Below are 25,156 nucleotides of genomic sequence, written 5' to 3' on the forward strand. Positions count from 1 at the left end.
TTTAAGTAATAGAGATTTTAGAATTTAATATTTTAAATTTTATTAATAAAAATTAATTAATCATATTATTGTATATTTTAAATTAAAATACTTAATTAAAAGCCAACTAGTAAATTGATAAGTAATAGTATTCTTAAAAGCAATTTTTAAAATTTATTTAGGTTTCAAATAAATATTCTATCCCCAAATCAAAAACCCTCACCCTAATTTCCAATTTGATTTTACCCTAAATTTCTAAATCATTTTTAAACAAACAAATCCTAACCCATTTAACCTAACCCTAACCGCCTTGCAACCTCCCCCCAAACCTCAACACTACCTTCACCTTTCCCCTTCAGCAGCACAACATACACACTCTGAAACAGAAAGAAAGAAGAAATGGAAATAAGGAAAGGGATGAGAGTAGAGGGGGATCCGAGAGAGAGGAAGAGAGCGTCGGGGGAGGAGCTGTCTGCACCGCCATCACGCGTCACCGCCGCCAAGCCTCGTCGCCGTCGCCACTGGGGCCGCCGAGCCTCGTCGTCGCCACTGGGGCCACCTAGCCGTCACCGTCACTATTGGGTCGTCATCGCCGTCAGTTCCACCGAGAGGAGAGTTCGCGCGAGAGGGAGGTGACGTAGAGAGAGAGAGCTGCGCGAGAAAGGGGAGTTCTGTCCAACCGTCGCCGCCGCTGTCGCGAGTTGGGGGTTGTGCCACCGAAGCTCTGTCGCCATCCATGGAGTCGCAGGTGTGCATCGCCATCGAGAGGAAGAGCGCCACGCTGAGGGAGAACCAACTAGAGAGAGGAAGAGGCGTCGCGTCTGCTGCGAGCCTGCCATCGTCACCCTCATCGCGACTTGTCACCGCCGCTGTGAGCCTCTTCTCCTGCCATTCAAGGAGCTGTGCTCCGTCGTCGTTTTGCCACCGTTGGAACCGCCATCTCCTTAGTAAGCTTTAGCCCTGTTATGGTTTTTTCTCATTGTCGGTCAAAATCTTGGTTACTATAAGAGTTGTTGCTGAGATTGTTTGTACCAGGGATTGTTTATCGTGAGTTGCTTCATCGTACGTCACCGTCGGAGCTATCATTCTGCTGCTGCCCCCTTGCTCTGAGCCGTTCCATTGTTGCAGCAAGTGTTGTTATTGTGGCTGCTCGATTTAGTCGCACCTCTTTAGTATAGTAAGCTATTCCTTGATTCAGTTTCGAACTTTAGTATGGTAAGTTATTTGATGGATTGCTGCTGGTTGTTGACTTGTTTATTTCATTGTTGCTGCCTTGCTGGTTGTTCTGTTGAATTACTGAAATTGCTTCTGCTTGTGCTGCTCTTCTGCTCCTCTGGTCCCTGGTCCTCTGCCTCTACTGGTCTAGTTCATTTCAGCCGTTCTTCCTCCCCGGTAGTTCTCGGCGTTGTCGTTCTCTAGTTGCTGTGCGTCGCTTGGTTGCTATTTTCTGGTTCATCTCGGCTGTTCTTCCTCTACAGGTGTTCTTTTTTCTTGTTTTAATTCGTCTTATGTTTTTCCTATAGCAGCTTTTTCATAGTGTTAGAAATAGTTAGAGCATAGCATCCATTGTTGGAAGCAAACAAAGAATTGGTGGAAGTGCACCTAGCTTAAGAAAAATCTGCGCCTCACTTACCCATACAAAAAGGAGCCAATGCCAAGTAAGGTTTTCCCTGTCTTTTTGTGAGCCTGTGTTTTATTTTTTCTCACTGTTGGTGAACTGATCATTGGAGACCTGATTTAATTGGCTATCTTTATATGCTTGACAATTGAGTAGTTGCTTCCTTATATATATGAAAGATGATAGTATAGAGTGAATATATGATACTTTGAAGGAGTGTGCTGTCATTGGCAAATCAGCAGGGGAAATTGGTGTTTCTGTTCACAATATTTGTGCCATTGGCAGCTACATACGTGGAACAAATGGGACATCTAATGGTATTGATCAAATGGGAGGCAAGAGGAAAGGTAATAGTTCATCCATGTTCTATAACTTCCATTTCTAACTGTGTTAATAATGTTACGTTTGTAGGAAGAGCATCGTGCGAGAGATCTATTTTACGCATTTTGGGTTCTTGATCTCTTTATGGAAACAAATACAACTATTGTTTTTATGAATAGAATGTTTCAATGAGGTATAGGTTTGAATTTGTATCCCCTTTGTCTGCAAAAGATAAGGACTGAATCTTATGTCTAAATTTTTAAATATTTTCTGTTGCTTATTTTGTTTGTTTACATCTAGATCTTGTGGTGGACTGGATGAGTCTATTTTACTAATTAAGAGCTGTCAACAATTCTCACATTATCCTTGTTACAACTTACACGACGAGATGTTTCAAAAGTTCAATTTTGATATGGAATGGGATGTCAAACTTATATCAAAGATTACAAATGATGAGGATATTCCAATTAAGGGTGATGCCATTGTGAAGCAGGTTATAATCTACTTATTAACATTATCATTCATTAGGATATATTTGATTTTGGAAAGAGGGAAGATGTCTGAACCTGTGCTTTTTTACTCATCTTCTCATATAATAACAATTTTTCTTTCATGATACACAGTGGAATCATCACATATGTACAATACTTATTAACATTATCATTCATTAGGATATATTTGATTTTGGAAAGAGGGAAGATGTCTGAACCTGTGCTTTTTTACTCATCTTCTCATATAATAACAATTCTTCTTTCATGATACACAGTGGAATCATCACATATGTACAACTCTTGGGATGCAAATCAATGCAGAAAAAGTTCTTCTTCAGCATAAGAAAGAGCCTAGTTGAATTTGATGAAGTATTGGAGGTATGTTATGAGGAGACATTTTAAAGACATAGTTAGTTAAGTAATTACTTTGTAGCTTGTTGTCATAATATTCTTGGTTATTCAAATTGGTGAAAGTATGTTTTGTCAAATTAGGCTTATTATTATTTTTGAATAAAAGTGAATGGAAAAAATTGTAATTAATGTTATATCTTGTTTCTAATTTTTGTTTTGATTTTTCTCATTTACAGGAGTGCAAAAATAGTGACAACATGCTACCTAAAGGATTCAAGAGTATTTTGATTTATAGAAACACTAATCTATGTTAGAACTTTTAACTTTTGGTTGAACTAGTGCAAGACATATAACTTGTAGAACTAATCAATGTACTGACTAATGTTATTTTGTTTTAAAGCAATTTTAGCTAAATGAGACATGTTTGAATTATGTATGTTTTTACATATTATATAAATGTAGACTTGCTTAGTAAAATAGTTAATATATTAATTAAAAAAATAATTTAGTAAATTATGCATGCAATTTGTATTAAAAAAATTGTTACAAAATAATTATTTTGCTTTTGTAACTAAAGAAAAAAAATGTTACAAAATCAAGTTATATTTTGTAACAAAATTTTATGATAGGAAAAAATAGATTGTCACCAAAAATACTTTGAAGATCAAAATTTGTTACCATTTTTGTAACGATTTCTGGTTTTTTGTATCAGAAAAATTTGTTACAAAATATCATTTTGAATTGTAACAGTTTCGTTTTTTGTTACAAAATTTTTTTGTAACGGGATATACTGCAATGGCCCCTTTTTTTTATTACAAAATCCTTTTGTTTCAAAATTTTGATTTTTTGTAACAATTTTTTTTGTTACAAATATTACTTTTTCTTGTAGTATGCTTCTGGTTGCTTCTGCTTCTGCCTGCTTCTGGTTTTGCTTCTGTTGTTGCTCTGATTCCATTATCCATTGTTATTGTTATTGTTGTTCTTCTGGTCGTTGTTGTTTGATTAATGTTATTCTGTTTCTGTTTTTTTGCTTCTGCTTTCTGCTTCTACCTGCTTCTATTTCTGCTTTTGTTTTTTTCTTTGCGCCAAGGAATGGCGAAAATCCCCGACGGGGCGGGTACTCGCGGGGATTTACCCGTCACGGGGCGGATATGGGGACGATTTGTACCCGCGAGGATGGGAGACGGGGTCCCGTATATTAAACGGGGTGGGGGCAGGGATAGAGGTCCCCGCCTATGGAGACCCGTTTAAACCCTGTTTATGTAAAAAGACTAGAATACCCTTAATATATATATGTCATATGAATGTATATATATATATATATATATATATATATATGAAAGAAAGAGAAAACCCTAGCTGTCACACTTGCAATTCACAATCTTCAACCTAGTCTCTGTATCTCTGAACTCTTCACCGCCCTCAAACCTCAGCCTCTCGCCCTCTCCTCTCGCCCTCTCTGAACCACACACGGTTGCACCATCACCACCACCGACCGCCATCTCTCACCCTTGCAGTCCTTCACCGCTACGGCGCTACCTCCACCCCCTCAGTCCGTCACCGCCACCTCTCACGCACTGTGGAGTGGAGGTCAATCAGGTCACGATCACGTCACGCACACCGCAGCAGGGAGTCCGTCATCTTCACCGTTATCGCGTCTTCGCCGGTTGTCACCTCTTCTCTAGTTGTCGCGCCTTCGCCGGTTGTCACCTCTTCGCCATCGAGTAACTGGGTAAGTCATAGAACTTTATTTTTTTCATGATTTGCTTTAAATATAATTTATATGATTATAATTAAGCATTTGTTATAATCTTCATGAGTTGTTGATGGTATAATGTATATGATTATTTTTCTGAGTTGTTGATTCTGGTTTCTATGATTATGAAAGTTTTATTATTTATTGTAATTTTCAAGATTTGTTATGTTATATATTTATGATGTTATTCTGAAATTTTTTTGTTTATGATTATGAAATTGTGTGTACTGTGATTTTGTTAAACATTTGTTATAATTACTGAGTTAGGTTAAGATTAATTTATATGATTATAATTAAGCATTTGTTATCATTTTCATTATCTTTGTTTGCTTTTTCTGTTATAATTACTGTGATTTTGTTAAGCATTTATTATAATTATTCTGAAATTTTATTATTTTACTTTGATTTTGAATTTTTGGTTAAGCATTTGAGTGCTATATAATTCATAATATTAAAGGAGATATTGATGTAAGTAAAATATTAAATTATATACAATATACTATTTTTCATATTATTGACTTATTATTCAGTTATTATATGATTTTAACTTTAATTTGTTTTCTTTTCGATGTAGGATTCAAGTAAATCAAGATCTACTATTACTACAGGATGAACGGAGGATTGAGAATTATGTTTTTACAATGTGGTGAACTTTGTTTGGTTGTTTATATGGTTGTTTATGGAATATTTGATAGTTTATGAATATGTTTGGATGTTTGTGTTTGTTGATTATTGCTATTTAAGTCTTTAAAGACTATGCAAATTATGTTTGTAATGACAATTGAAGATTATCTTAATTTTTTTTAATGTTTTCTAATTTTTTTTAATTTTTTTAATATTTATTTTTTTTACAAAAATCCGTGGAGACCTAGGTCCCCGGTGCATACGGGGTCCCCGTTACCCGTCGCGGGGACGGGAACGGATAATGGAGGTTGGGGGCAGGTTCCCGCTGCCATGGGAACTCGTTGCCATCCTTATCTATACCTTTGCTTCTGGTTGATTTTGGGAAAGAAGAGAGGAGGGATATTTTCGTTCGAAGGACGATTTTAAAACTAAGTTAAAACTTCAAGACCATTTTGTAGCTAAAAAAAGGCTGTAGACGAAATAAATTTTCGGCCTCTACATTAGGGACCAAAATCGTACTTAACCCTATTTTGTATTAATAAGATAATAAAATAATTTTATTTATTTTAATCTTTATATTTATTCTCTTATTTTAAAAGAGAAATTGAGATGTCGAATCTTCATGACATAGATCAAAGACATTATTGCGTTAAAGTTAGGTTGTCGGCTGAAAGCAACACACTGTATGGCTCGTGTATAATGTCAAATGAGTAAGAGCCACTGCACTGATGCTTGAGTGTAGTATTAAATGAGTAAGGGTTCTCGCATTTTTATGAAGAAATGAGGGTAAATAAACTAGTTCACAAAGTAAAAGATAAAGGTAAAAGTTGGAACAACAAAAAGACATCAGTTGGTTAGCTAAGCTTTTTAATGAAATTTTAAGGTCAAAGAAGATGTCAGATGAGTGGAGAAAAAATACTTTGGTACCTATCTACAAGAATGATATACAGAGTTGCGAAAATTATAGAGGGATCAAACTCATGAGCCATACCATGAAGTTATGAAAAAGGGTAATAGAATGGATGTTGAGACAAGAAACACAAATAACAGAGAACCAATTTGGTTTTATGCCAGGTAGATCCACCACTAAAACTACATACTTGTTAAAAAGGACGATGGAGAGGTATCGTAGTAATAAAAAGGGATCTGCATATAGTGTTTATTGATTTGAAAAAAGCGTACGATATGATGTCAAGGGAGGTCTTATGGAAGGTTTTGGAAAGAGAGAGAGAGTAAGGATCACATATATTCGTGCAATTAAAGACATGTATCATGAGACTACAACTAGTGTGAAGACTCAAGGTGGTGTGACAGAGAAATTTTCTATTGGTTTAGGATTATACCAAAGATCATCCTTAAGTCCATACTTTTTTACATTAGTCTTGGAAGTACTCACAGAGCATATCCAAGAGCCTGTGCCATGGAGCATGCTTTTTGTCGATTATATCGTCTTTATGGGAGCGTCAAGAGAATACCTAAATAAGAAGTCTGATTTATGAAGAGAAGCTCTATAAGTGTATAGTTTGCGCATAAGCCGTAGCAAGACAGAATATATGGAATATAAGTTCGACCGCCCTAATACAGAGGTAAAGATTGGAGAAAATATCTTACAAAAAGTTAAAAGTTTTTAACTTTTAAGTATCTTGGATGCATCATACAGAATAATGGAGAGATTGAACATAATGTAAATTATAGGATCCAAGCAGTTTGGTCAAAATGGCAGAGTGCGTCTAGTTTTATATCTGATAAAAAATGTCTTTAAAACTTAAAGATAAATTCTATCGCACTACTATTAGACCAGCTATACTTTATGGTACATAGTGTTGGACGGCCAAAGGGGAACACGAATATAAGTTAAGTGTGACAAAGATGAAGATGTTGAGATGAATGAGTGGTCATACACGATTGAATGGAATAAGGAATGAAGACATAAAAGAGAGAGTTGGAATAGCACCTGTTGTAGAAAAGATGGTAAAATCGCGTCTCAGGTGGTTTGAACATGTATGAAGAAGATCGACAGAACACCCATTCAAAAGGATGGGTGGATGAGATGGAAAATGGACAAGAGGTGAAAGAAAAAGACCATCCATAAAGTGGTCAAACGAGATCTACATATAAAATTTTATTATTATTAATTAATTATTTATATTTAAAAATATAAACTAAAATATTTATCCTATAACATCCCTTGAAAAGAGGATTCTTAGATAGTGGAATTCCAACGTGGCCTCCACCACATTAATTCTCACAAGTTCTTTCTAATGTGCATCCTAATATACGTTGTTCACATGGTCCATTTTCCCATAAGTATGACTCATTCTCATGCATTTTCCTTTGTCCATTTCCCTTCCCCTTCTAATGTGCTTATTTGGATGTCATTATTTTGATAAAAAAAGATCTTTTTTCAATGAAAAAATATCTTCTTTTTTTTTAGTGTGTTTGGCAAATTTCTAGTAGTAAAAGTAAAAGCACTAAAAAAAATAAAAAAAAAACATCTTTTTTGAAAAGCTGTAATTTACATCTTTTTTTAAAAGATATTTTTCTCTTAAAAAAAGATATTTTTTATGTAATAAATAAACAAAAAAGTACTTTTATATTGTTATATCCAAACATAAATGATAGATAAAAAGATCTTTTTGTATGAGATAACCAAACATAAAATTACTTTTACTTTTTTAAAATCTTTTAAAAAAAGATAACTCGAAAAAAGATCTTTTCTTAGAAGTTTGCCCAAACAAGCTCAATGTCCAGACCATTATTTATTCAATTTTTTCTTCCTCACACTCTTGCTCTCCCTTTTTTCTACTATGAAAAAGCCATTCAAATGCCTCCATTAACCATATGTGTCGGTCTTCTTCCTTTTTTTATTTTAAAGTCGGCATTTGATTGATGGATTATTGCGTTTATTTTTTTTTAAATTTTTTTTAATAGTGGTTTTATATTGTTTTAATTTGAGAGTGATATTACTATTATATTCTTCAATATGTATTTTAAGCATATTTTAAAAGTTTGATTTTTATTTCATATAACTTTTTTAGAATCTTATTTTTCCAATACATTATTGACTAAGATTCTTAATATTCCTCATTTTGAACATCAATTTTCTTTTGTTATATTTTTCTTAGGTTTTAGTATGAGATTGGGGTCTATTCTGATGTGAAGTATTTCGAGCACATGGCGCTTAATAGTAAATTTGATTATGTTGAGAAGTTACTTTCTGCATTCACAAGGGTTAATGAAAATGAGCATTCAACCTATATATACATTAATTTGAATAAACAAGTAAGTTTCCATAAGATTCTTTAGTGGTGTAACTTTGTGTATGTTCTATTATGTCGTCATTAATTATTCATTTCAATTAACTCTATATCTGATTTGATTAGTAACCATGGTGCCAACTGCCAAGACTTTAAATGTTCTCATGAAAGAACTGTAGATCATTCTAGATTATCAAGGGACAAATAAAAATTGCTTTCTTTAGTGTGCATGCAGAAAATTTTTTGATATCTCATTCATACATAAGCAAGATTCTACTTTTTAAAGAGGAAAAGAAAACAGAACGAAGAACAAATAAAACACAGAAATTGACAGTCTTTAGTTTCTTTTTCCTCACTTGAGAGGAGATGATTGAAACAGGACATGGCTGAACTTATTAATAAATAATAAATTTAACAGATCCTCCATTACCGTTCAGTTTATTAATAAGATTTGAAGAATCACAAATGGAGCCACTATTTTTTTTGTGGGTGAGTTCGTTCTGGTTTGTTTCCTTCTAGATTAATGGTATGTATCAATTGCTTCGCAACATTAGTATTTGATATTCTTCTTTCAGTGGTTATGTATTAGTTCGATAAGGTGGATCTGGCTGGTGCAAAGTTTGAATATTTATGGTTTGGAGTGAATATTTTTTTTTTTGAAAATAAAAGATCACGAAGCTTTAGCTTTAATTATTGTATATTCATGCTCTAACTACACATGCTATATTTTTTCAGCTAATTTTTGCTTTTTTTTTGTTTTCTTGAGATGATGAATTCGTCTCTTTATCTTGAAAAATTTATATGTTTGGCAAATATATGCATTTAAACCATTTTTTTAATTTTTCTTTTCAAAGCTTCTGTTCCTATATAATTAAGATAGTTCTTTCTTAGACTCTTTCATTTTGAGAACCAATTATTTTACATAATGAGAGTTTAGAGATCAACCATTTTGCATTGCGTGCATTGTGCTTTTTGTTTTCTAGAAAAATAACTAAAGTTCTCAAAAAACTTGCTTACATTACTGAAATCTGATAGGAGAGCCCTTGAGCAACTAAGTGAGTAAGAAGATTCAGTACTTCGTTGTACTTAATGTTCTATGCTCTTTTTTTTTCGTTGTACTTAATGTTCTATGCTCTTTTTTCTTTTTTATTTCTGTTGAAGTCATGTGCTTTCTCTTGCTTATTTGCTTTTCAAAGAGTTGTGTGCTTATTTGTCTATATATTATGACTTAATTTTTTCCATTTGATAGATATAATTTTACTTTATTATTATTATTATTGTTATTGCAGCTTACTACTAATATTGGTTGAGAAAGCCTAGGATGGATCTATCTTATGATTCACTTCTTTTAGTTTTATATAATGTGTTTAAAATTCCAGCAACATGGATTGAAGACCAAATGCAACAGATGAATCTGAAATTTTAACAAGGGTGTACCGTGTCTGAAGCTTGCTAATGAGGTAAACTATTGATGATTTATTATCTATTTTACAAGTATTTTATTGTTGTCATTGTAAGGTTTATGGGTCACGCTTCCAGTTTGGCTTATTACTTAAAGCCTCACTAATTGATTGGGTTTGTAGTTTATGATAATTTTCTTGGTGCAACTTGATTTTGATTTGGCAGAGAACCTCACTGATTGTATGGATGTTCACATAAAGAGGTGTGTTGCAGGAAAACCAAAAACCAATATGCAGTGCTATCATCATTACAAGATGTATGCTCTTTGATATAAATTTTGTATTGCTCATATACCATTTCTCTTTAGGATTTTGGAATGCACCTTTACTACCGTATGTTCTGACTTGCATTCTCTTTAGGGTTTTTAACCAGATAGTCAAGAATGAAATTATAGGTAAGAATGATCACTGAAGATTGTAAATTAGAAAGAATGTACCATATATGTAAATGAATGTTGCTATTTTTTATTAAATTATTAACCATGTGGCATGTATCATATGATGGTCTGTGTCTTTCAACTATTATCATGCAACCAATCATTATATGATTTAACATGTTATTTATAATGTTAATAATGCTTTGATACTATTCAAGCACATTTAGTGAGATAAGCTTAGTTATATTGTTTATTTAGCTCCATTTTCCCGACCCTTAAGTGTTTCATCCAATTGCACAATCTTTCCTCATGTATGCAATTGTTAAATTTTGGATTCTGCCAAGAATTCTCTCATTTTTTTTCTGCTTTAGTTAGTAATTTTCTTTCTTTGAATAATGGTTAATTTCAGGGGTTTGTTTGCCATTGGTAATGGATGCAAGAAGTTAAAAAATCTGATACTGACTATTATTTACTAAGTCACAAGGGTTTGGAAGCAATTGCTACCGAATGCAAGGAACTTACACATCTTGAAATCAATGAATGTCACAACATTCGGGCTTTGGGGCTAGAATTCGTTAGAAGATCTTGCCAATATGTATATAAAATAAGGAATGAATTAATCATTCAATAAATAGGCAACATAAGGAAGCATGTGACACATTTGGTCAAGTTTTTCATTGTTTGCTGTGTTTGTTTCTCTTTAGGATTTTTCTGTTTATTCTTAGTTATTGTTTGCTGTGTTTGTTTCTCTGTGTATTGCTAATATACTATTTCATTGCTTTTTGTTTCCTGTATAGCATATTGTTTTTTTAATTTGTTCTCAATCTGGTTTATGTGTTTGTTACATCACTTACATGTCTTTAGTTGCTACAAACATTAGCTATATACATGTGATTCAAGCATTCATCTATTTATTTTTTAAATTTGATCTTTTGATCTCTTTTGCTTTTTTTTGGATTTATTGCAATTTGAATAGTATTTTATATCATTGTTGGTTTTAACTTTTTTCTTTTTCTCTTTTCAGGAAGCTAATTATTTTTTTAATTTGTTCTCAATCTGGTTTATGTGTTTGTTACATGTCTTTGATTGCTACAAACATTAGCTATATACATGTGATTCAAGCATTCATCTATTTATTTTTTAAATTTGATCTTTTGATCTCTTTTGCTTTTTTTTTGGATTTATTGCAATTTGAATAGTATTTTATATCATTGTTGGTTTTAATTTTTTTTCTTTTTCTCTTTTCAGGAAGCTAATGTAACCCTTATTTTTATTTTTTTTCTATTTTCAGATTTTTTTTAATTATTATTTGATTCATTGACTAAAATATTTGAGATTGCTTAGTACTTGAATTTTCAAGCATATTTGAATAGATGTAGCTAAGTTTGAGTATAGTTTGATAATTTGGGATTAGGTATATCTTAAATTGTACTCAAAAAATAAAAAATAAGATTAATTTCGAGTAATGTATCTTTATCTTATAATAATTATTTTATTTTGTTTTACTTTTTTTATTAGCAGAATGATTGGTTTTATGCTTTGATCAATTAAAAAATCACTTGAAACCAACATCACGTTAATAAAGATTAGTCTAGAGTGAAAGGTGAAGTGGTGTGCATGATAGAAAAAATGGTATAAGAAAAAGCTAATGGAGATATATTGCTAATTGATTATTAAATATTATATAGTTCGTTATAGAAAAAATAGATGTCAAAGATGAGAATTTGAAGGTGGTGTATAAATTCATAAAAGCCAAAGAACATATAATTTTGGAGATGCGGTTCTTGAAGAACAAGAGTACAAAACAATTAACGTCAAACATATATTTTAGGATTTATGCGTTGTGGCAAAACGTGATATGGAAAATGAATGAGTTGGATGTTACGAGAATATGATTTATTAAGAAAAATGATATAATGTCAATCAAAATAGAGTGTTTAATGTTAATAATTTTAGAGACAAAATGATGAGGTATGCATGAAGGACATGAACACTAGCAGACTACAAAACTGAATCGGTTCTAAAAGTAGAGTGATATTGTTGATTTTTTTTTCTTAGTTGATTTGAATACTATACCATATTTCATAATTAAAAGACTTATTCTTCTAATATATTTTTGATATATAAATTAATCATTCTACTGTTAAAAATTTTACGGTGAAAAGATAATTTATATCACTATAGAATTTATCCTTTTTGTATTTTACAACAAAATTCAAATTATCCAAATTTTAAAACTAAATGCTTGAAACTTAAAACAAGAACAAATTGGTTGAGGACAATATAAGCTTATGTTTAAAGAGAATATAGAATTTTAGTTTTCTTTTTTTATAATAGTCTATTTACCATTATAAAATTATGTAAATTAAATTATCATAAAAAATATTTTGAATTCTAAAAATTTATTAATATTAGTTAATAGTTATTTCATTATTTAAGTTAATTAAATACTAATTCTATATCTTACCATTTTAATTAACATGTATAATATATTTAATGATTTTTCATAATTTTTATGTCATACCTAGGGGTGTACATGGGTCGGGTGAAGCCGGGTTTGATGTGACCCAGACTCGACCCGAAATATACACCGGGTCTATTTATTAGACTCGAACCCGACCCTAGACCCGATAAAACCAATACACTTTCGGGCCACAATTATACCGGGTGAAAATCGGGCCGTTAACATTACAATACGTTGATACCTTCTTGTAAGCTAGCATGTAAAAATATCCAAATTTCCAAAACTCCAACCATTATTTAACATGGTAAAATTCACTTAGAAAAATATAACAAGAACCAACCCTTTTTTAAAATTAAAGCATAACCATAATCAATACTAAAGCAAAACCACAATCAATACTAATATTGTCTAATAATACAAAATATTTAAATCAATACAAATAACACAATATTATGCATTAGTCTAAAGTCTTATGCATTCTAAACATAAAACATTAACTTATAGTCTTATAATGACTAATAACAAAAAATATTAAGGTTTACAATACTTAATTCCACATAAGAATAGTCATGATCCATCACTAATAACACAAAATATTAATTGTCTATGATGACCGGGCTACCGGGCCGACTTCAGGTGACCCGAGCTATGCCCCGGACCCGACCCGAAATAATGACCGGATCTATTTTTAAGATCCTTACCCGACCCTAAATCCGATGAAAACACACCAAATTAACTCCTAAAGTGTTCGAGACTGGATCGGACCTTCGGACCGGGCCAGACCTTCGGGCCGGACCGGGTCTGTGCACCCCTAATCATACCCCCGGGTCATGCACTAGTTAGATTTCTAAACTAAAGATATCATATAACTAAAAGGGGAAAAAAAATACTAAATTCTTTAAATACAAAGTTTTATTTCTCAATCTCAGGTCTTATCTCTGGCTAAGGAGTTGTGACTCTTTGCTCTCACCCAGTCTCTCTGCCTTGTCTCCGCCGCTGTCAGCCAGCACTCTCGCTTAGAAATCCGACGTTTCAACCTCGGTTCTCACCGTTCGGCATCGTCTCTCACCACCCTCCTCTCGGCCTTGCTTGCAGACGTGTCGCCTCTGCCTCTACGCTTCTGCCGCTAGCAGTGCGGCCGTGCCTCTGTCTCTTCGCCTCTGCTTCTCGCCGATTCACGGTGCCTTCCTCCGAGGTCGTCACTGGACTCACTGAGGCGTCCTTCTGTTGCTGTCGCTAACTCCCCGTTCCTTCTGGTAGGCTGTTGCCTGTCTTTACCTGCTGTGCCTTTTTTATCTTCCCCTACGTGATTCTGTGATTTTAGGGTTTATGTTTTGTATTTTTTGACGCTGATTTCGATGTAACTTGGCTGATTGTAGGTTTAGTTTGACTGTTATAACACTGATTTGGCTGGTACTTGACTGGTATCCCTTTTAACAGAAGTTCTGTTGTAAAGTTATTTTGGTTGGAGCTTTTGTTCTGAGATATAGTCCAAATTGTGAGTTCCTTTATACACCGACGATTTTTCCTTTTTTTTTTTTCAATAGATAATACTCTTAGAATTATCAATGGTTTGCATTACGATAACTCTCAGATGACTATATCCAACCATTAACCACAGTCCAGTATATATTACTTGATGTTCTTTAAACAAATCTTCCATTAATCATATGTGATTTTATACATATAAATCAAGATACTAATTGTTACTATCAACAATCTTATCTCAGCTGTAATCTCAGAAAAGCAGGTGTCCATCACAGTTTCAGCCACCCCCGTTTCAATGTGGACACAAAAAGTAAATTGAGATGTCAACGTACTATAGACAAATCAATTACCAAATAGTTCTTTATGCACTATCATCTGTTAGCAGAGTTAGACAATCAATGAAGTTAAAATGCTCAAATTTGAATTTAATGACTTCATGATTTTTTGTGGTTAAAATGAATGGTTTTTGTAGAAGGTTTCAATGCTCTTGTTTAAACATCAAAATAGGCAAAGTTACCTGACCAATGCTTAATATCACCCAAATCTGAGTAGTTAATTGTAATATTTTGTTAAAACTATTAATCAATTTGTATAAATGGGTTTGGACAGGTAGAAAATTAGACGGTAATGCATGCCTGAGAACTGTGCCTATGTTTCAGACAATAGCTGGACTCTAAAATGTTTTGTAGCACAAGTAACATAAACAGGGTATTTAAAATAGGGTGCTGTCATAAGAGTAATTGTGTCATAGACTCATAGGTCAAATGGTTCTCCTCTTAATTGTTCCTTATTAATAACCTCCTATCCTTCTATATCCATTTGTTGACAGACTAACTCAGGCCATATATTTTAAGAGATTGCTAACACCCCATCCTTATCCATGGAACAACAAACCCAACCCAACCCAGCCACCAACATCAACCCGAAAGCCACCAACAACCACAATCAACCATCATCATGGGCCAAAAAGGCATGGCGCCTCCTCTCTGATGTTCGAGCTCAGTCCCCACTGATCCAGTGCATCACAAACTTTGTCTCTATGGATCTCATGGCCAACACCCTCTTGTCCGCAGGTGCGTCCCCTGCCATGCTTCACTCCCTCGAGGAGCTCAATGACTTCACACCTTGCTGCCAGGCACTCTGCATCAATGTTGGCACGCTCACGCCTTCCTGGCTTCCCTCCATGAAGTCTGCTGCACAACTCTGCTCCCAACTGGACATACCGTGGGTGCTCGACCCTGTTGCCGTCTCCGCCTCTGGTTTTCGTTTGAAGGCTTGCATGGAGCTTGTGGAGTTGAAACCTGCTGTCATAAGAGGGAATGGTTCTGAGATCATTGCTCTCTCCATGGCTTTCACTCAACCCTCCAAGGTAAGAAATGGTCTATTCTTTTTCGTTCCAAGTAGAAGTGAAAACTGAAAAGGTTTCTTGGTTGTTAAGCATAATTGTCTCTCTTAATTGTTTCCTTTTTTAATAAATAATTTAGTTCAATTCAATGATGTTATGTGTAGACCACAATATCAGTCAATATCATCTACTTGCTATAATGCTATTAGAATACAAACTGACCCCATAGTCCCATTAATACAGAGTGAAAAGGGAGTACCCTATATTTGAGTAGAGGTGGTAGTGTTCATGGAGTATGTGATAATTTCCTCAAAAAGAATATCCTGATGTTAATTGTATCACTGAGGATATAAGGCAGTGAAAGTAAAGTAACCTTTATGAGAATACACTGAATTACGGGGAACCTTTTTTAATAAAGTAGGAAATAGTGCCTCTGTTTTCAGGGTATAAGAAAGGGTAAAGAAAATGATTCCACATGGTTTTATGTTTTAAATTGCTATCTGCAACCACAGTTTAAAACATGGCCAGCTGTGAATGTTCAGATGCGAGGCATAACAGTTGCCTAATTTGAAAATGCCTGTGAGGTGCACCAAAACTCTCTAAGTAACTAAGCAAAAAGTCCCTGTAACTTTGAGATAAAAGGGTGCCTCATCACAAAGGGGTTTTAATAGTGTTGATAATTAAGTATATAGTTGTCCTTTGGTAACAATATTGTAAATCATGTTTCAATTCTGTTTGTCTAATTTGATTGTTACAATGTCAGTCTTTCACTAAACCTAATTTCATATTTGTACCGCTAAAGAAAAAGGGGAAAAATTAAAGACAGTTAAATGTAGATGACTAAATATTCAGGGATTTTAACTTCTAAAATAATTCGGGATTCATTTTGTTAGGATTATAGACAAATTCACCAAAGGACTGTGATAGGAACCATGAAGAACGAATAGAAGGAAATGATATTAGTATGTATTTATCACTATCTCTCACATTGACATTAAAGAATCAGTGAAGAGGAATTTGGAACAAAACTTATGAAAAAAAGGCAACAAAGAAATGGAAATACAGGGCACTATGGAGCAGCTCTACTCTCCCAATTTCTAACCAATATTCAGCCTACCTTGCTACTCTCTCACATCCCTACAAATAACCCCGTTCTCCTCTATGATGACTGCCATGCTGGCAGCTATGGGGTTTGCATAGTGTCTGTGCATTCTGTTATGGGAAATAATGGTATGTAGATCTGAGCTCCTACATGTTTCCCCCCTTTATTTTTCTGGAAATAACTCATTAAAAACCCGTGAAGGGAGTGAGAGAAAGGTGACAATGGAGTCCTAAAAACCAAAACATAAACTAGATACAAAGTAAGGGAAACTAGCAAAATTTTAATATAATAATGTACTAAACAAAAAACTACTAATTCCCTAGCTTCTCAATGCTTTTGGAGCAATCCACCCGTTATTTAATCCATTTGTAGCACCAGCTCATGTGGCTGCCAACATCTGGAACAAGGCACAGTTTTAGCTTCAGCAAATCCTAACCTGAGTCATCTTAAAATAACAACAGTTCCAGCAATTAGCCATATTCTCTATTCAAAGTTACGAACATCTAAAATGCAAATCTCCTCCATTCCCTTTGACATAATCATCAAGAATAATGAAAATCTACACAATTCTCGTTTTGGTTGCTAATTTTCACATAGGCATCAACTCAAGATCTTTCTTGTGTTCTAATTTCTTCATAGTGTCATCCCTATTCCCGAGCTGATTTATTTTCGCATTCCCAGTGGTGATGATACATACCTTTGCTCTCTATTCTGTTGTTTTCCTAATGCGGTTTCTATCACACTCCCAAAGACATAAACATGGACCAGAGTGTTTTAAATTCTTCTGTTACCTTTAATTCTAGAAAATTGTTAATTGATGTTTGCAATTTAGCTATATTTTAAAGCATGCTGATGCATTCTGTCCTAAATTGACGATTTGGAGAATCAAGTTTAATGGCTCCTGCAAATGCAAGTACGCTGCCGTAGTTGCAACATTCTTAGCTCTTGACTCTATTATATGATATGCCACATTGTTCATGCAACCGGTGGTGTGGAAATGGTGTTGAAAAATATAATATGTGTAGCCTTTCTAGTGGTAAAAGTTGGCTTCCATGACAATTAAAATGTTCTTATATCACCGAGTTATTTGGGTTTCAATGACAATCAAGATTAGGTATCTTAGTACTCAGTCCTTCTCTTTTATCTGGGATTTGTACAGGCTATGTAACATAGACAGAGTTAATCGACATTGATGCCATATTCTGAATTTTCTTCATTTACCAAAATGTTGATGATGCCTAGTTGTTGTACATGATTAGCCTTATAACTTCAGATTTTCTTTATTTTTTCACCTTTTATTTATTTATTTGTTTATTTGCGGAAAAGGAAAGAAAATCTAGATAATGTGTCAAAAACTTAAAGTAAAAGGTCTTTATTTGTTCTCTACCCTTTTATCTGAGAAATTCTATCATTTCACTTTGTAAATAGGTCTCCATTGTCAAGGGTACAGACAGCATCCATGAGTCAGTGGATGCAGTGGAAGCTGCAAAGTTATTAGCTAAAAGCAGTGGTGCCATAGTTGCAGTATCAGGAGCCACCGACATTGTCACAGATGGAAATCAAGTCGTTGGAGCTCACAATGGGGTGCCATTGATGCAAAAGATAACAGCAACCGGGTGTTCAGTTACGGCACTTATTGCTGCCTTTGTAGCTGTTGACAAAATCCATGCTTTGGATGCAGCAGTATCAGCATTAGCGGTATTTGGTGTCACCGGTGAGCTAGGAATGAAGAATGCTAAAGGTCCTGCGTCTCTGCGAATGCATTTGATAGATGCCCTCCATGGGCTTGATGAAGCTGCTTTGGAATCTCATGTTAATATCACAAGTTTGTCTTAAAATGCGAAGATCTTTGTTGCAAATGGGTAATTATAATTTTATTTATACTCATGTAGATGTCTACCGTTGGGATTATAAAGGATGCGACATTTTTTTCCTTTTTTTATAATTTATTTTCCAATAAATAGTTCTATTATTTCAAAGATTTAATTCTTCGTAAGATTTTTATTGATGTATAGGAATTAGTTTGGTAGAACTTCTAACAGATAGCTTGTGAATTGTTTATGTAACATCCTATTACATAAAGTTTTACGTTTAACCAAAGTTACACAATTTTTCTAAAATTAATTAATCATCCCAAATCCAATTTTACGTACTATCTAGAAGGATTTTAACCTCAACAGATACATTACAACACATCAATACATATCGAGATATAACTCAATCAATCAAGGCCTCCCACCCAAAATTCATTCAACATTCTAACGATCATTCAATTTCACACATTCATGCTAAAAAACCATTAACATCAACAACATTAATTCAACAATATCTTAAGGTCAACTACCCTAGGTTTTCACATATCATTATATAGTGATTATTCGAAACCAAAACCCGTACCTTAGTGATGGTAGTTCCAACTTCTTAAACTTTTCTCTCTGATCAATCCAAGCTTCAATTAATCCAAGCTTTAATCAACACCAACCAAACCAAGCACTGAAGCAACTCTATACAATCTAATAATATACAAATTTCACATGGTTTATACTAGGATTTTCACACAAGTTAAGAAAAAATAGAAAAAAAGATTCTCTTACCTTACTCTACATGATCATGAGTTAAAATCCCGCTAAAAATTGAGCTTGAGTTTCTCCTAAAATACCAAAATCTCTAATTTCAATATCCACACTATCCAAAATGGGAAATCAGTTAAAAATAGAGGAGTGGAATAGAGTTCTTGCGATTACTCATCGCAAACGTGATATAGAAATGTAGAAGAAATTAAGAGGAACGCGTGGATACAAACGGACTGTCGATCGGAGCTCCAATTTGTGAGAAAAATGAATTTAAAAAAGAAGGTGAATAATAAAATTAGGGTTTTTTTTCTCTTCTCTTCTCATAAGCTCGAGTTCTCTCTCTCTCTCTGAAACAAATGAATGAAATTGAAGAATAAAGTCACGTATTTAGGGTCACTAAGTGACGGTCGCCCATTGACCCTACTTAGAACCAAAATTTTAAAGATAAGAATCTCAATTTATATTTTAAATATTTTTTGATTATTTTTATATTTTTATTTTTCTCTTGAAGAGACATAAGTGTGTACAGTTAATTATGACCCGATATACATTTTTCCTAAATAATTATATTTTTGCGCTTCAAATAATTTTCTGAACTCAATTTTTATTCGTAGATTTTCAAATTATAAAATTTAAATTTAGTTTTGACTAGACGATTTTTTTTTTGGTGACTAGACTAGACGATTAAACCCTCCTAACTAAATTTTAATCAATTAATTGATTGGTTAAAATGTTCGTGTCTTACAGTTTACTTGTACGTTACGTTCCTACTTCTAATTTGTCTAATCTCTTATTCCGAGGCATTTGGCGATTCTTGCATTTGAAATCCCTCTTAAGATAGTTTCAATTTCACTGTAAATCAGCTACTTTATACTACCAAATTTCCAAGTCACAGGTTGCCAAATTGAAAAAGAAGAAAAGAAAACAAATCACCATATGGTTCTTGGGGTTACAATGAAGATTTCTGATACATTCTGCAACAAACTGATAAAATACAAGACCAATCTCACAGTCATCTACAATCAAACAGCACCCAGTTGTTCTTATATTCTTGACATCATAGTTTTAGTAGTTCAAATGGACAGTGATCCTTAGCAATGTCTCTGCTCCATCAGTGGAAACCTGTCCTGGGGGGATAAGAGCTCTGAGCTCTGCAAAACCGCTTGCGTTCTTGAACTTCCCTGTGCCCCCGATCACTGATAACTGCGACATGGCGCTCCCTATCTTGTACAGGCCATAGAAGTTAAGGCTGTCTCCATACTCCCCTCCTTCGAACAAGGCGGTAAATGTCATCATCTGTCTACTCCCATCTGCCGAGCTCGCCACGTACACTCCTTGAGCTTTCCCAACTATTTGTGACCCCAGTTCTGGTTGAGCCGTTAAAACATCATCAATTACAGTGATTGTGCCGAAACCAAGTCCCAAACCATCAGGTCCTAACTGCAACTGGGCATTATTCTGGTTGTTATTGTTCCCTGAGTCTCCTGCAAAGCTCGTACCAGCCAAGCCGGTTCCAAGTGGGATCCCGAATACTCCGTTGACAGTTGGAAGAGCACCATTGGCATTGGGGACAGCAGTCTGACCTTGCGGGATGTTGAATCCTATTGGCATCGCAAAAGGCACTTGCCCGCTGTAAATGTTGCCCAGCAAGCCGGTAACCGGCCTAGCTGTTGGGCTGCTTCCTCCTTGAATGTCATGCATGTACAACTCAATCATTGGTTCTTTTCCTGTGGCTGCAATCGGGTCAATTGCGGATACACCAATCACTTCCCATTGAGCAACGGTAATTAACATTGCCATTGAAGCTGTAAATAATGATCTTATCAACATCTTGTTTCCAAGTATTTCAGATGTAGATTTTGCTACTTCTTCTATTTAGTAGAGTCCTTTTTTTTTGAGTTCAACTGAACACAGAATCTTGGTATTATATAGTAGAGAATGCATGGGTGAGTTTTGGAGTGGTTGTGAGAAAGGGGATTTCATGAAGTGGTTGAATTTAGTAAGAACGTTGATTAGTTGAAATGAGCCACATCCTTATCTAGTGGCATTTTTGAGGTGTTTATGAAAGAGAATATTTGTGATGAAATGAAATCAGGTTCTTCGTGAAAATGCATAGCGAAAAAAAGTAATTTGGTTTAACCACTCAATCCCTTAATGTTTTTCTATCACTAGATGTTCTACGATTCAGAAAATGGATTTAGATGGTGAAGTACAACTAAACCAAAGTCTAGTGACACTACTATCGTTGAAAATCTAAAGAGAAAAGTACGATAATGGTATTTTCAAATAGGGGTAAACGCGGATCGGATCGGATATGGCCAAAATTTCGATTCAATCCGCACTAAAATCATCGGATCGGATCAGATCCAATATCCTCAGTTTTTAAGTTTGGATCCGATCCGATCCGTACATTTGTGGATCGGATCGGATATCGGATATCGGATATATCCGCAAAACACAAATATTTTTAAAAGCTTATTTTTATTTTAAAATAATATAACATATATGATAATTATTAGTTGAAATAAAATATAAAAAGAATATTTATTCATTTATTTCTTTATTTTTGCGGATACGCGAATATACGAATATCTACACAAAATCTACAATCCGATCCGATTAGTGTGCGGATCTGATCTGATCCGATCCGATAGTCTTGCGGATCGGATCCATATCCACAATTTTTGAATCGAATTCGAATAAATACCGCGGATATGCGGATCGGATCCGATCCTTGGACACCCCTAAATTTCAATTAAGAGCAATATCACATTATTAATAAAATTTATTATTTTTTTTGTAACCAAGAGATATTTTTGTATTAATTCAAAATTTTAAATCTTAAAGCATAAATTTTAATAATATAAAAATAACATATCTAAAATATTAACTAATATTAATAAAAAGTATTTACTTTCTGACATCTCTCTTTCAATTATTGTAATTACAATATTAGTATAGTATTTTCATGTGAACGGTTATATTAAATTTTATTTTATTTAAATTTTTTTTGAATTACTCAAAACTTGTTATTGTTTTGAACAATAATCCTATTTACTAAGGATATATTTAAAAATAATGTAATTATGTTTTTGTAATAAAAATTTAATTTGGCCTCTCAAATTTCATAGTTGTCTTAATTAAAATCTTCAAATTTTAATTGGCTTAAAATTGTACTTAGAATTTAACTCTATAATAATTCATTTTGGTCATTTAGTTTGGAATGAACACCCAATTCGGTCCCTATCCTTTTTTTTTAATGAATATTGCAACTTTTGTCCAAAAAAAAAAAAGGACAAATCGGTGTCCCTGTTCCATACTTTTGTGAGATGTCGTGGTCCTTCCGTCATCTGTCCTGACCAAAACAGACAAAAATTCTACGTGTCAGTTAAGTAGCGTTTGTTTTCGGAGGCAGGATACAAAGACATGTACAACTCATGTTTAAAAAGTGTTTGGAAGTAGGACATAGACATTGAACACATTGTCTCCGAGACAATTTTTTATATTTTTGTGTCCACTCTTCTACGAAGGACAATGATGGACACAGGATTTGGAAGAGTGAACACTGACTTTTTTATAAATTTTGTTTTCCTTTTTGTCTATAGATATTTTTTATTATTCCACTATTACCCTTTCTTATTTTTCTATTGCGTTATTCTCAGAGAAGTACTTTCTTCTTCCTGCTCTTTCTCTATCTCTTTCTTTTTCAGGTACTCTCTCCTTTTTATAGAACTTTTTATTGGGGTGGATAATTCTTTGCTTCTTATCGTTTTTACTTCAATACCATTTTAACCTTGTATTATATTATTTGATTTGTAATAAAAATAATTAGTCTTGAAACTTTTGAAAGATAAATATTATCAAAAGTAAAATTAATCTTTTAAAATATTAAAAAATAATTTATAAGTTGTAATTGATTTTATAAAATTTAAAGAAAAATCAGTTTTTAGATTAAAAAAATTGGTTTTCTAAATAAAAATAGATTTTTATGTGAAAAACTAATTTTTTTTTAATGTAAAAACGGATTTTTTTAAAATTGATTTTTTATTTAAAATTAATTTGGCTTATTAACCTAAACAAAATTTTTTATTAAAATAATCCTATTTACTAAGGATATATTTAAAAATAATGTAATTATGTTTTTGTAATAAAAATTTAATTTGGCCTCTCAAATTTCATAGTTGTCTTAATTAAAATCTTCAAATTTTAATTGGCTTAAAATTGTACTTAGAATTTAACTCTATAATAATTCATTTTGGTCATTTAGTTTGGAATGAACACCCAATTCGGTCCCTATCCTTTTTTTTTAATGAATATTGCAACTTTTGTCCAAAAAAAAAAAAGGACAAATCGGTGTCCCTGTTCCATACTTTTGTGAGATGTCGTGGTCCTTCCGTCATCTGTCCTGACCAAAACAGACAAAAATTCTACGTGTCAGTTAAGTAGCGTTTGTTTTCGGAGGCAGGATACAAAGACATGTACAACTCATGTTTAAAAAGTGTTTGGAAGTAGGACATAGACATTGAACACATTGTCTCCGAGACAATTTTTTATATTTTTGTGTCCACTCTTCTACGAAGGACAATGATGGACACAGGATTTGGAAGAGTGAACACTGACTTTTTTATAAATTTTGTTTTCCTTTTTGTCTATAGATATTTTTTATTATTCCACTATTACCCTTTCTTATTTTTCTATTGCGTTATTCTCAGAGAAGTACTTTCTTCTTCCTGCTCTTTCTCTATCTCTTTCTTTTTCAGGTACTCTCTCCTTTTTATAGAACTTTTTATTGGGGTGGATAATTCTTTGCTTCTTATCGTTTTTACTTCAATACCATTTTAACCTTGTATTATATTATTTGATTTGTAATAAAAATAATTAGTCTTGAAACTTTTGAAAGATAAATATTATCAAAAGTAAAATTAATCTTTTAAAATATTAAAAAATAATTTATAAGTTGTAATTGATTTTATAAAATTTAAAGAAAAATCAGTTTTTAGATTAAAAAAATTGGTTTTCTAAATAAAAATAGATTTTTATGTGAAAAACTAATTTTTTTTTAATGTAAAAACGGATTTTTTTAAAATTGATTTTTTATTTAAAATTAATTTGGCTTATTAACCTAAACAAAATTTTTTATTAATCAAACTCAGATTTATTTTTTTGTTAATCTTAACCATATGTATTCCTACATATTAATAATAAATTTAAAAATAAAATAATAATATTTATAAATTTTATTTTAATATAAATATTATTATATCTTTTTTATTAAAATTTTTTGCCTCTTTAAACATTTTTTTCAAGTTCCATCTTTACTCCTACGTACTCTCATTCTCTTAGTTTTTAGTTTGTACTTGATGTAGAAAATTTGGAATCACATGGCTATTTTAGTCATTTCATATAATATTTTAGTCTTGTCCATGTGTATCCAAACATAATACTGGACATTACATTAGTGTCTTGTACATCGCATCCAAACACAATACACAAAGGATAATTTTTAGTGTCCCCATCCTATTGTCTCTGTCTCAGTATCATGTTCTGTCCTGTCTCTAAAAACAAACGCAGCCTTAACGTTGTTGTTGTGGAGGTTAACACTTTGTTAAGTTTCACGTTGGCCATTAAAAAATAGACAAGGATCGATCTGTCCCGCTTTAGAAACCTAAAACTATGTCATTTTTTAGGTTTCACTCCACGTTCTATTAGGGAATGGACAGTGGTCGATCTGTCCGGCTTTAGAAACAAAAAACTACATCGTTTTTGGTCTTCACTGAAATAGAATGGTTTGAAAGTGAATCTATGCAACTAATCTCTCACTCTTCTCCCAACCCAAATACAAATCCTAGGAGACCATGATTGGTAGTGGAGAGCGTTGTTCATCATGAAATCGACGAAGTGGAGACGATTCAGGCTAGAGCTTGAATTCTAGTGGGAGTGTTGGAGCTCC

At 33.2% G+C, this 25,156-nt stretch overlaps 2 protein-coding genes and 2 long non-coding RNA genes across 10 annotated transcripts; 2 read left to right on the forward strand and 2 right to left on the reverse strand.

Annotated features, from left to right (window-relative positions):
- Nucleotides 7,864-10,815, forward strand: LOC110268865. 2 transcript variants are annotated; one of them, XR_002357531.1, is made up of 4 exons: nt 7,867-8,422; nt 9,777-9,857; nt 10,024-10,114; nt 10,644-10,815. It is a non-coding gene; the product is annotated as an uncharacterized LOC110268865 (long non-coding RNA). The 2 variants fall into 2 exon arrangements; XR_002357530.1 differs by having other exon boundaries at nt 7,864-8,422; nt 9,777-10,114.
- LOC107625375 (hydroxyethylthiazole kinase-like) lies at nt 13,571-18,614 on the forward strand. Of its 6 annotated transcripts, none has more exons than XM_016328006.2 (5): nt 13,571-13,954; nt 14,078-14,196; nt 14,429-14,496; nt 15,016-15,555; nt 18,062-18,614. In XM_016328006.2, exons 4-5 carry the CDS (start codon nt 15,067-15,069, stop codon nt 18,467-18,469), a joined length of 897 nt encoding a protein of 298 aa, XP_016183492.1. In that variant the 5' UTR covers nt 13,571-13,954; nt 14,078-14,196; nt 14,429-14,496; nt 15,016-15,066; the 3' UTR covers nt 18,470-18,614. The 6 variants fall into 6 exon arrangements, with proteins under 6 accessions (XP_016183492.1, XP_020971534.1, XP_020971535.1 ...); XM_021115875.1 differs by lacking the exon at nt 14,429-14,496 and adding an exon at nt 14,796-14,880; XM_021115876.1 differs by lacking the exon at nt 14,429-14,496 and having other exon boundaries at nt 14,800-15,555.
- On the reverse strand, nt 15,470-19,580 carry LOC107625377. Its single transcript, XR_002357532.1, has 3 exons — nt 19,228-19,580; nt 19,031-19,146; nt 15,470-15,599 (listed from the first exon to the last, which is right to left on the reverse strand). It is a non-coding gene; the product is annotated as an uncharacterized LOC107625377 (long non-coding RNA).
- On the reverse strand, nt 20,062-21,386 carry LOC107625376 (dirigent protein 16-like). Its single transcript, XM_016328009.2, has one exon. It carries the CDS (start codon nt 21,034-21,036, stop codon nt 20,272-20,274), a length of 765 nt encoding a protein of 254 aa, XP_016183495.1. The 5' UTR covers nt 21,037-21,386; the 3' UTR covers nt 20,062-20,271.

Source organism: Arachis ipaensis, chromosome B02 (genome assembly GCF_000816755.2).
Source record: "Arachis ipaensis cultivar K30076 chromosome B02, Araip1.1, whole genome shotgun sequence".
Classification (NCBI taxonomy): domain Eukaryota; kingdom Viridiplantae; phylum Streptophyta; class Magnoliopsida; order Fabales; family Fabaceae; genus Arachis; species Arachis ipaensis.